The 13,361-nt window shown below is 44.7% G+C and overlaps 1 protein-coding gene across 2 annotated transcripts in view; it reads right to left on the bottom strand.

Moving 5' to 3' along the window:
• Positions 1–5,708, bottom strand: part of ATOSA (atos homolog A) — a 408,075-nt gene extending 402,367 nt beyond the window's left edge. Inside the window, exons 1-2 of one of the 2 annotated variants that reach the window (XM_085644169.1) lie at positions 3,568–3,691; positions 646–809 (exon numbers count right to left, since the gene is read on the bottom strand). Coding sequence is in view for 1 of the 2 variants with exons in the window: in XM_085644168.1 (XP_085500294.1) it covers positions 3,568–3,601 (34 nt within the window). In the remaining variant the exon portion in view is untranslated. Of the gene's footprint in view, positions 1–645; positions 810–3,567 lie in introns of both variants that reach the window. The other variant, XM_085644168.1, reaches the window with a different exon arrangement.
• Between the last annotated feature and the right edge of the window lie 7,653 nt (positions 5,709–13,361).

Genomic DNA, 13,361 nt, shown 5'->3' with positions numbered 1-13,361 from the left:
TACCTTCAGGCTGATAGAATGGGACATTTTCAAGGTGGCAATTAGAGGACACTGCTTGGGCAATACACTTAGCATTTGCTGTGAGACCGACAGCGAGGTGACCCAGGTGGAACAGCAGGTGCTTAGACTTGAGGGGCAGATCCAGTCCTCCAAAGCAGACTGTGCACGGCTAGGTAAGGCTCAGTGCGACCATGCTGCACTATTGGAGAGGTTGCATTGCCACATTTACGCAGCTCACACGGGAAACACATATACGGAGGCCGACAAACCAGGAGCCCTGTTAGAATGGTTGCTACACCAGGAACAACCACAGTGACCTATGTTGTCCATTCGTTTCCAAATGGAGGTCCTATAACACATGCAAAGGAAGTTACATGCTGCATTCACACGCCATTATGCTCTATTCTATACATCAGCGGTGGGGGAGATAAAGTCCATTCTAGCCAACGTTGCCTACCCTCAAGTACCAGTCGGGCACAGTGAGAAACGTAATGGGGACATAACGATCTTTGAGATTAAGGAAGCCATACACTGACTCACTGAGCAAAACCCCTGGGCCTGACTGTCTACTGCCCAAATTTGATAAAGTTTATGCTAATTCTGCAAGTGGAATTGTAATTGCACCTGGGTCTAGTCTGGACTTACCCTGCTTCCATGAGCAGAACAGATGACCTTTCAAGTATGACGCTCAGTTCTTCAGTTAAACAAAGGTCTAGTCTCTTCAGAGCTTCAATTAACTCATATCTTCCAGAGTTCAATTTGTTGGTAGTATCACCTGCAAATGAGCAAGGATTTTTTGCTCGTCAGACCTATATAAATTGAAAAAAAAAAAAACTATTTTTCCTTTCTGGGTGAAAACCCTTATCATCAATGGCAACTAAATAATTATCAAATGCTCTGTGCCACCATTTCCACTTAAAGACAGGTTTGACTAGATTTCATGAGACTAATGTAGGTGGTAAAATTCCTTGAGATGTAGCCATGGTGTTAATAACGCATAATTACTATTCCTCAACTTGAGTACTCAATTTCTAAAGTATCAGTAGATATTGCTCTGGAATTTCAGTAATTGCAGTTGTCACTGTATTTTGAGAAGTATTGAACCTTTGTTTATTACAGTGTTTATAAATGCTGTTTTTAAAAATACCTGCACATCGCTATAACACTTTGCTGCGATGCTATTTGCACACAAAATACTGTGGAGATTCTCAGAAAATTCGTGCGTCGATTCCTCAGCACGGTTTTAAGCTGCACTTTCATTTCAAAATAGCACCAACGTTGTCTACGCTGCAAAGCTACGTAGTGCGAAGCTGGCAACCAAGCGCTGCCTTAATGCCTATTTTTCGCATCATCAAGTTTTGGACATCCCCCTTTGTGCTGTCCTAGTCGAAATAGCGATGTACACTGGAACATACGACTCACATTACTGACCAATGCAAAAAGAACAATTGATGGACAGAATGTTGAACAATGTCAAACGTTCACCCGAGTACAGAGATCTGGGCTTAAATCCTTTGCTTTTTATCGCTCCCCATGCCATGCCAGTTTAGACCCAGCCATATGCAAATCAGTCTAGACCCTGCTCCCAATGGCAACAGTGTAGCCCGAACTTCCAGACCAGGTCCTTCCTGGACTAGAAACAAGCATCCTAGGACCGGTTTTGGGGTTTCACACCTCATCAGCAGGCTAGCTTGACTCCAGTGGCATGGAGAGTGATGCCCCGAAACCGGTCTCAGGATGCTTGTTTCCGGTCCAGGAAGTACTTGGCTTGGCAGTTCAGGCAGGACTGTTCCGATGAGGAACAGAGTCAAGACTGATTAGCTGGGTCTAGAGTGGAGTGGTGAGCAAAAGAACGAAGGTTTAAACCCAGATCTTTGTGACTGGGGGTGAATGTATGCATTGTTAAGCATTCCGTCCATCATTTGTTCCTTTTGCTTTTGTCGTCCCATTACTATCCAGCACTTCAAAATCTCCTCACTCCTCTCACTGTAGCGCGGCACCAGCACTTTGATTAACAAGTAGGCTTGTAGCTCAGTGGCTGCCAACAGGAGAATTTGAACGTTACTTGTCGCTAAAATATTGCAGTTGTATAAGTTCCCTCCAAAGAAGAAATCAAGGCGCACAAGTAGATGGTGATGGCAAACTTCTTTATTTCCAATAATAGGGTGCTCATCAGCACACTACCAACACCATGCGATCCAGTCTTACACTGCTAAGTAATGGTTGTACGACCATGCAACCCCTTTGCACCTGCCCACCAATCCCTATCCCCAACACAATAACAAGAGCCCACTTTAAAGAGTGGCGCCCAAAAACAGCACGAGAGATAAAATTACATTAAAACGACTGAATAGGTCTACAAAACAACCCGAATGATTACAATAAACTACAAATCCCATATACGTTCAAACAGCTTTACAGAAGCATACTGTTGTGCTAGATTATATTGTAACACAACAGGACACACAAACAACACGTCCAAAGCAGTAACAAAATGAGCCAAATTGTGTGGTTTCCGGCAACAAAGACTGTTTAGTACAGATAGCGATGTCACAAACCATTCGCAGTGTAAGAACGGTTGCTTACATACAAAGGCTTTTAAAAAATATGGGAAAAGGGCCACGAACGTATATCACCAAAAGGAAACACGCATTTTTGGAAAAAGCCTGGCAACGCTGACGTTAAAGATATACACATGGCCATGTAAGGCTGCCTTTCAAGAGTAATACATCCGATTTTCAACCTTACCTTCTCAGGGAAATTGAAAAAAGTTTATAGAAACAAGTCTGCCTACAGGCTGTGTTCTGCTTGGTTAATTCTGTCAGTGGCGACCTCTGTGTTTATATACTTTGCTTTCGCACTGAAGCAACGTCATAGCCACTTAAGGACAAGCCTGCTTTTGTGCGGATCAGCTGTTCTCCTAACCAAACACAACCTGCCAGCTCAGCTGGCTCGCTCTGAGCCGTCTCTTCCACAGTCCTGGGTACCAGTTGTTCTCAATCTCATGAAGTCCGAAACAATAAAACCACCACTAGGGTCGCGCAACTAACATACAAAACAACAACACTAAAGATGAGCCCAACTACACGCAAATCTGAAGCGACATTATTTTTCAAGACGGGTCGAAATGAGCACTCGTTTATTGATTTATCCGAGTAACCTTTACATTTCGTAATCAGTTAGTTTTGATGACCACAATAAAACCTTCTCCAAAAGCCTAGAGTTAAATTTGATGTTGGCCCTGTGTAAACAATGAAATATTTACCTTAGTATGGTTAAACTACTGAGAAATGTCAGATTGAACGTGTACAACTACTACCGTTCCGAATAACTATTTAACGACTGGCGAACATCAGGTAGTAAAATCAATTTAGAATACAATGTTTACAAAATATAAGCCTTATAAATGACAGCAACCCATGCAAACGCCTCGGATTTCTCACCATTTATCTTTTCCCTGCTTCAGAAATCCGAGTCTGAAACGAGTCTCATTATGCATGCCAAATGACAGATTCGTGTGTCCTCGAAAGAAAAGCGGTTGGCAGGTAAGAGGAAACTGTAACTTACCTCGGTCTGGCTTCATGGTTTCGCTCGGTCTCATTCCAGCAGACTGCCTTGGAAAGCCTTCTTTACTGACGAAGGAAAGAAAGAGAGGGGGCTTGCGGAGATCCTTACAGGGGCATGTTGTTTCAGGACTCGCCAGCAACAACCACAGAGTCCTCGCAGCAGCAGAGGCTGGCACTGTGTCCTCTCCTGACACGACGACTCCTGCAGTCTATTTATAACCGACTGGCACAGTAAAACAGCCTCCGCATAATCACGACGAGCTATGCAGAGCGGCAAACAGTCTGTGCATTACCAATACTGTACTACCCAGGGGAAGAGACCGATCCACTAGCGCCCACCTCAATCAGCTGGGTCTAGATATGTCGAGGAGGGGCTAACCTCTCGCACTCGAGTAAAGACCAAAAGCTCCGCCCGCTCTCAGCACAGTACATGGGTAAAACGCCGTCCCGGCTCCTAGCATCTACCGCAGTTAGCAATGTACCTGGGAAGTAGGCAAGCCAACCGCCACTTACTCGAATCGACACTAAATATGGGTGGGGGACTGTTCCTCCAGCATACCACCACAACCAGCACTGTTGCTGCAGGACTCACGCTGCAGCAAGCAGCCACAGTGGAACAGTCTAGGTGGAAGAAAGGCAATCATCAGCCACTTAAGTAAGCACGGTATAGATTTGAAAGAGGGACCAACTACTAGCGTTCATGAAAAGTAATGCTGGACCTCCCATCACAATCAGTGTTATCCAGTAGAAAGCAAACTCTCACCCATGCCAGGGACCCAGGGTAGCAACCAGAATGCATCGGAAGAAAAACACAACTAACAGCACTCACCCTAAAGACAGTCAACTTCCAACATTTACAGCATTGTGTCTGTGAGAAATAAACAACAACTACTGCCCACCTCAAGAATTTTCAGCACCCCACATAATAAATGATTTACCTTTAAGAGACCAACCACTAGTATTCAGAAACCATCCGGAAGACTATTGGGACCGCGGTGAGTGGAGAAAAGACCGATTTCTAACACCCATCTTAATGCTTATCAACACCCACTAAAATCACCACTGCGTTTGGGAGAAATGACCAACTGCTCTAGACATCGTGATCAAAATGTGTGGCGCTGGTCATACTCTTGTACGCCTGCACCTCTACTTAACCAAATTTAAGTCTATAAAGCAGGAGAGAAATAAGGGACCACCGCGGCTTCCCCAAATATGGCTTACTGACGATTTATGCAGTATTAACACTCAACCGAACGTTAAATCCACATTTCAACTACGCAAACACCAACTCTAAAGAAACGTCCCTGCTTACCATGTATGTTACCCAACGTCTGCCTTTTGACGCAACAGCAACTTCCCTAAAACAGCCACTTTGTCCTGGTTGCACCAACACAGTGCTCAATGATGCCTACCTGTCACTGGAACAATAGAAACCTGGTCCAACAAACACGCTATCTGGAGAAACCACCACCTTCTGGACCAGTCCTGACGAGGGCCCCTTACCAGTCCACAGTAGTGCACAGCAAGTGCTGTACAAGCAACGTGTCCATCTGCCACTCCGCCCTAGCTGCACTAGTAGTCTGAATGACTCCTCTTGCTCCAGCACCAAGTCATACCTACGCCTCTCCAACGATATTCCCACAACACCCCGCTTCGATATTCCCTTACCTTTGTCCAGGCTGCACAGCTTCATGAAGCAAGGCGAGCCCAACAACCCCTGTAAGCAGACTCAGAGATAGCCAGATTCTGCCGAAGCCACCTTCCACATACACGCTGACCGACGCATGACAACCCCACTCCTCGCTGTCCCCTTCTCAGATTGTGAAGGGTTCATGCTCCACTCACGGCGCTCGCTGCCCACAGTCTCCCAACTGCGTAAACGACTCTGTCCGGCCAGGGACTGGCAATTCCACCGCTCCGCCCTTCCCGAACATTTGCTGCTAGTAAATAAGCTCCCGACACCTTAGTCCTTCAGGCACTTAACAAAGCCCCAAGAAACCGAGCGATGTGGTGCGCCCCAACCCTAGAGACCCTCAGCGCCTCCTCGACTCTCTCTCAGGTGACTAAAGAGCTCCAGCTGTTAAAGCACGTCTCGGCCCGCTGATTCGCACTTCTGTCATAACAAGGCACTACACTGGAAACAGAAGAAGGACAGGCAGAGAACCACTCAATTGTCAGGAGCTAGCGTCCTGCGCGTGTAGTGGCCATGTTAGAGTTGGTCGATACCGGAAGAAAAAGAAACACACAACAAAAAGTTATGCAATAAAACTGAACTTAATGTAAATAATTCTGAATTACTTTTTGATACTCAATTATAAATGTTAACTTAAATTCCAATCGGACAAAGAAAAATACATATTTTATTAAAACACGTAATTACATTAACACACGTCAGTCAAAGTAAAAGTCAACTATCTTGCAAAGTCTTCACTTGTGAAATATGGCGCGATTTCCAGACCAAGTCTTCAGGATAGTCCGAAGGTGCAGAGCAGACATGGTTTGTCCCACCAGCCTGAAGGGTTCTATTTGTTTTCTGACCGCTCATCAATACACACGAACGGCTCGTGCAGCAGGTCACGTGCCCCAACAACAACTTTTGTCAATATGTCGTCATTTCCTCTGCACAGCCCGCGGGCGAACTTTTAGTTGACATGGCAACAGGAAGCCAGGCCGGCCCAGGCAGAAGTAGAGTAGAGGAGGCTTAGACTTTGCGCAAGTTCATGACAAAAAAAATTAAGAACAAAGGGTCAAAATTCAGGACAAAAGGTCAATTTTACAGACACATCCGATATGCAGCCACACCCCACTTCTTTATCAATTCATTAATTTACTATTTTTTATATTGCATTTACTTACACTTTTTATGCCCTGTGCTATATGAGCGTGCCTCAATGTATACTGCATTCAGACGGTGCATTATGTCCTTGTACAACAGTAAATTGAAACACTTAAGCATGGTGTCAAGGGCATCACCCCTACCCAATTCTACCCAATCTTTCATGGAGTGAAAGCAACAGCAACATGTTGATTACATTTCTAAATATTTCAATACCCATGGTAAACAGTTTGAGAAACATTAAGGTAGGCGACTTTTTCAGTGTTGCTCACCTCACCCTCCAATAGGTATTAAACCTGAAAAAATTAATAAGGCAGAGCAGATGGTGTGGGTGACAGTCTCACACCTAAATTTAGTATGTGACATATCCACAACTTGTCTGTACTCTCACAGCACCAAAAAGACCCAACTGATACAATAGAGTGTGCGTCAGGGTCCCTACATTTATCTCAGTGCTGGAAGTCCGATCACTAGACAGAGAATTAAAGAGCAGGATGAAATCAAGATCATATGGGAGATCCATAGCAACTGATTTAAAGGGTCATTGCTAAGAGCTGGAAAATAAAGGGAAAGAAGAGCAGGAAAGAAGAATTGCTAAAATCAGATGGGCCCTCCATGAGTATTGGAAATTATTGCGTACATGGAGATTAATCTCAGTAGAGCGACCAGAAACAGAAGAAGCACTGCCAAGTGGTAGAATAAGCACCTCACACTCATACTGGCAAACGCTGCCTGTGCGATGGTCCATTGGTGGTGCTTCTAGAGGACAGACAGAAGCTGGGCCCCTAGGAAAAGCGGGCCCTGAACAATTATCTACTCTGTCGATGTTGTGCAATGGCCCTGCAGTTGAGCCAACCCCCAACCAATGGTCTGTCTCATTTCCTATTGTGCCAAAGAACATGAGAATCTTCAGAATATTTTGGATGCAAATTTCACAGCAAACAAAATATAAGAACATGATAAAGTGTTTAAAATGTAGAAAATGTTACTTTAACACATGGAAGCATTTCAATTTAGTATATTAGATCAGAACATTGCATTAATATTTATTTGAAATGAAAGTTTATAAACATGATTTTTAAAATATTTATAAACCCTCCCTTCTGACTAAGCCATGAGTGAACAAAGTGAACCAATTGTCTGGTGTCCCTTATGTCATGGTCAATAATATTTTTATGGCTGGTGGAATGTTGAAGACCATTAAAGCATGTACAAGTGAGATTTTTGTATAGAATCCATCTTAAACTGAATTACTTGAAAGTGCTCTCAAATGAAGTAAGTTGATATGACTTAAATCACATAATTTAGTCACGTGGGTGAGCTTGGATTTGAACCCAGGTTTTCTGGTCAAACATTGGGGCATATTTATTGTTGTGTTACGTCGCCCTTGCGCAATGTAGGGGAGACTCAACACTAAAGTTAGATTCATCATGCCATGCAAGTCCACCTTGCACTGCCCTGCATGGCTGGATAAACCTGGGGTAAAGCAAGGCATTGCACATTTCTGTCTTCCATTACTCTAGCCCTGGGAGGAGTTCCAGGGGTGGAGTGTGGTTGTTCCCGAGCAGCCACCCATGGATTTTGGTGCATTCCCAGATTTACCAGTAGTGGTAGACCTGATTTTTCGCTCATGTAGAAAGTGGAAAATGTCTCTCAGGATTGTTTTTGTGCAGGAAGCTCTCTCTTCCTGCACAAAAAATCCTGCTGACAACGCAGGCACCCACGCAAGGGTGCCTGCATTGGTGCTACACAGCCAAAAGTTCGCCAGCACATGGAAAGGACAGGAATGAATCATATGATGTTAAATACTGCACATCCCTGCTCTTTCCTCTTCCCGCAGTGCAACAAGGGGACTTGCTGCATTGCGCTGCATGAAACTATGATAAAGATGTCCAATAGTGTATTTAAGCATCTGACTAGATTTGTTTCTTTTTCTCGATCTCCTTTAGCACCAGATGACAGTGGCTTTGTGCAATTCTGTCAGAAGAATAGTAGACTGTGTTAAGTAAAGACAGATCATAGGTAAATTTGAAACAATATCTATCTATAAAAAGTTGAGAGACCACAGGTAACCATATACTAATATCATTGGCTTTCTCAGACTTTACATAGCTAGTCAATGCAGCAGTGGAAGTGCATTAAAAATAAGTATGGATACTGTGATCCTGAGTGCAATTGGGACAGGGTCAGTGCGCGTGGAGACAGAATCATAGGTATGGTTAAACAGAACAAAATATTCAGTGACAATTTTATTGATCTTTCACCATCAGGAAACTCCATATAAAATAATTCACACCTTAAATGAAAGACAAATGTAAGTTAAACGGATCATTGGGAAATACACTATTTTATATTATGAATCCTCTGTTGATTGATGTGATCATTGCAGATGTATGTGTAAGCAACCAGAGGCAAATGGAATTTAATCTTGTTTGGCTAGTAGGGCATAGTGGCCTGTGTTTTTTGGTGCTAAAAGATCCCTGCCCCCACACAGAAATCACTGTCAGTGTATAGGTCACTATTTTAAATTTGCATTGCACTCCTGATAAGAATGGCTGTCACTAAATGCATAAATAAATGTGGGTAAAAGACAAAACAATGATTTCAAAGTGTACATTTTTGTAATATGCAGATTGCATCTAGTGCAAACAGTTTTACAACTGTCCATTCATTAAAAGCACACATTTCACATCTCAGCTTGGAACACCCTAACAATACCACTCAATAATAAGAATTCTTTCACTTCAGGTAGCTTAAAGTGAACTCTCAATTAACATCTATACCGGCATTCAATCATCCTTTACATGCGCAGATTAACCACTTGCCCACATTTATATTTCATTGAAGCAGCCCGGCACCCTCAATACCCCTCCCTCTAGATTGCTGCACTGGAGATCCCCTCCCATCTGCTGGGCCATTTTAACTGTTGGAGGTAACATTTGTCCTTTAGCGCAAAGGCGAAGATTACGGAAAATGGTGTCCGTGGAAACTTCCTACACGGACAGCAGACATTAAAGTAAATTCGCAGACAGTCCGTGAAAATTACGGACACTTTGTCACCCTTCTACTGGGGGCAGAGACAGTATTAGAATACACATTTGTAAGGCCAATAGGTCTGGTTTAATGTGCTAATGCATGGAAAAGGCCTGTGTGTTTGCCAGGTCTTTCTTGCTATAGCACATTAAAGCCACATCTTTTGTCTTCTGCAGTGCATTCCCCTGAAACACCTACCATTGCCGGAGCTCAAAGAATGTCACCAAGCCTGCAATCTTTGGATTTCTGCAAGATGGTTGGTACCAAGCAAGTCCTGTGCATGTCTGATGCACAGAAAAGAAATCACTGAAGGCTTACTAGAAAAGTGACTTTTCTGATTAATAGTAGCATGAATTGTATAATGATAAAATGCTTCAAGTGAACAAGAAGTTGTGTGTGGGGTAATCTCCCAAGAAAGTGCGCCCACAGACATTGGGAAGTAAACTTGAGGTGTGAAGAATAAACCTGGATAAAGAAAATTCATGTTTGATGTTCCACGTAAAACACAATTTCAAAATGGACTAGACCACATTTTACAATTTTAAAACCTGGCTCCCAAGTGAATCCGTCACGTGCAACACCTTCACTCTAACCCAGTGCTTAATTTGCTAGAAAAATATGTTCTGGTGACCAAAATGTTTCTTTGGAGATTGCTATTGGCAACATCTACAGCCAGCACCAGCACTGCCCAGTGACACAGTGAAAGGCAGACTTCTGATTAAGGGAGCAAAAGGAATGGGCGAAATGTGCTGCAAAGTTTGCTTTAGTTAATGTAGTCAGCGCCACCTGCTTCCACACCCTCAAAATACCTAATTAAATATTCAAATAACTCCCAGTCAACTGATGCAGAATGGTCACTCAGGCCCTCATCACCAGCAAGCTGTACTACAGCAACGCACTGTGTCATAATCACTGTCTAGCTGGTAGAAGACTTCAGACCATAGAAAACCCAGTAGGCAGACTCATACTCAGTCTGTCTCTGTTCTGTTCCATCTCAGTCAGATGCTGCTCTCATTTCTGTCTTCTCTCTTTCTCACCTTTCTGTCCGTATTCTCACACTATCTTAATTCTCTTTCACTTCTATCTACCTTGTCTCTCTCTCTCTCTCTTCAACCGCTTCTCTCCATCCCTTCTCTCAGACTGTCATCCTCCCTTTCACTTTCTCCTCCTCACTCACTATCAGAAACAGGACATGTGGAAAATTAACCTGGGTGAGTGACATGTGATACTCCCACAGAATATTAGCTGGTCGTGTTTTTTCAGTCCCCACAGAACCTCAGAAATTATATTATAGGAATGAATGCTGAAAGAGCTTAACACTACCTGTGAACTGGCTCACCTCAATGTATGTCTGTGCATGGCCTCAGGACTGTTTGCAGTGGAGCTCAGCTCTGTCTGCCCAGCACTGCAGAGCTATGTATGCAGGAACTCTGCCTCAGCTCAATAAAATAACATTATATATGAGTACACAGTCTCTGCTCTGTCTGTGCATAGGTTACACACTATGTATGCAGGGACTTGGCTGCATCTGTGCTGGAGCTCAGATCTATCTACGGAGGAGTGAGTTAAGCTCTACAAAATGATGAGGTCTTTTTGTGGTTGAGTTGCACTGTCTCTGTATGCACAAGAACCCACTTTTCTCTATGCATGAACTTGTTTATGTCTTCTAAGTGTTCAGCCTATCACCAAGCTTTGGTGGGAGAAGTGCTAGGTGCTCACAGCGTCATTCTGATCTGCCTCTTCAGTCTATTATATGGTTACCCATTAAACCCAAAGGGTAAGAGGCATGCAAGGACCTTCTGGGGGGGTGGACTGTGAGAGGTCAGAACCCACAAGCCTTCATCTGTGCTTAGGAGGAAAATTCATTACATGTGTGTCCCTGCTGTGGTGCGCATGTCCAGCCCTACCAAACTAAGCAAAAGAGCCAGTTTGAGGCAGATGAACATAGTGAGGTGCTGTACTGCACTGCTGCATGCATATGACATGTAAGAGTAACTGTGTGACATGACATAATTGTGAAGCCACCACCTTGATTCCAGTCAGCAGCAGCTCCTTATCAGGCGCTCTGGGCATAGCCCCTCCCTCATGTGAGGCCCCTGTGCATTTCTTAATTCAGCAGTGTTCATGAAAACACAAGTTGTGTGTTTTCCTGAACACTATCAGAGCTCAAGTGAGGCCTCTCATTCTCTTCTCCCAGGCTCCTTATGACAGAAGAAGTAGGAGGGACCTGAGGGGTCTGAGGCATGATCCAGCTACAGAGTGTTGTTTCAGAGTAGAACACTCTGAACATGGTTGTCTGGATTGCACATGTGAGGTGCGTGGTCCAACTACGATCCCCTCAAACAGGTATGATCCATTGTATTTAGCAGACATATCGCGCATGCCTCAGACAGCATAGCATCTCTGCTAAAATGGGGATGTCGGGGCGCGCTTCATCCCTGAAGCCAATGAAAAGCCAAACAGTGCCGCAGGGGCAGTATCCCAAGCACTATCTCAGCTTCTTTTAAGCCTGTGCTTTAAGTCTTATTAAGAATCTGGGAGAGCTATTGAGGTGGGTCTTTCCGTTTTCAATCCTGCCCGTGCTGCTCTGTCTGGCTCCTTGTTGGGAATTATGGCTCGCTGCTTCCAATGAAAAACCAAAGGGTATGATGGACGGAGTGTTGAACATTGCAAGCACTCACCCCCAGTCAACTGATCTTGGTTTAAACCATCATCATTCTTTAGCTCACTCCGCCACCCCAGTTCAGACATGGCCATATGCAAATCAGCCTGACCCTCTGCCTCATGGGAACAGTCCAGCCCGAACTGTCAAGTCATGTCTTCCCTGGACCGGAAACAAGCATCCTGGGACTGGTTTCTGGCTAATCAGCCGTCAGCAGCCAGTCTAGCTTGAATCCAGTGGCAAAGTGAGCAAGGGACCCACGTCTGGGCATACCCTGCCAACTTAGGGCGAACAAAGCAAAACCAAAGGGGATGATGGACGGAGTGTTGAACATTGCAAGCACTCATCCCCAGTCAACTGATCTGGGTTTAAACCATCATCATTCTTTAGCTCACTCCGCCACCCCAGTACAGACATGGCGATATGCAAATCAGTCTGACCCTCTGCCTCATGGGAACAGTCCAGCCCGAACTGCTAAGCCATGTCTTCCCTGGACCGGAAACAAGCCTCCTGGGACCGGTTTCTGGTTAATCAGCCGTCATCAGCCCGTCTAGCTTGAATCCAGTGGCAAAGTGAGCAAGGGACCCACGTCTGAGCATACCCTGTGTCTAGCTTGAATCCAGTGGCAAAGTGAGCAAGGGACCCACGTCTGGGCATACTCTGCATGGCCTGGCATTTCGGGCTGGACTGTTCCCATGGGGCACAGGGTGAAGACTGATTTGCATATGGCTGGGTCCAAACTGGAATGGCATGGTGAGCAAAAAAACGATGGATTTAGGCCCAGATCTCTGTACTGGGGTGAATGTATGACATTGTTCTGCAGTCTGTCCATCAACACTTCTTTTTGCATTTGTCACCCCGAGTGGGATGGGTATGCTCAGACGTGAGTCCCGTGCTCTCCATGCCACTGGAATCAAGCTATCCTGGCTGAAGAGGGGTGAAACCCCAAAACCGGTCCTAGGATGTTTGTTTCCAGTCCAGGGAGGACCTGGCCTGGCAGTTAGGGCTGGACTGTTCCCATGGGGCACAGGGTCAAGACTGATTTGCATATGCCTGGGTCCAAACTGGAATGGCATGGTGAGCAAAAAACACAATGGATTTAGGCCCAGATCTCTGTACTGGGGTGAATGTATGACATTGTTCTGCATTCTGTCCATCAACAGTCTTTTTTGCATTTGTCACCCCGAGTGGGACGGGTATGCTCATACGTGAGTCCCATGCTCTCCATGCCACTGGAATCAAGCTATCCTGGCTGAAGAGGGGT

The sequence above is a fragment of the Triturus cristatus genome, chromosome 3_1 (genome assembly GCF_964204655.1).
Source record: "Triturus cristatus chromosome 3_1, aTriCri1.1, whole genome shotgun sequence".
Taxonomy (NCBI): domain Eukaryota; kingdom Metazoa; phylum Chordata; class Amphibia; order Caudata; family Salamandridae; genus Triturus; species Triturus cristatus.
This window is presented reverse-complemented; position numbering and strand designations above follow the sequence as displayed.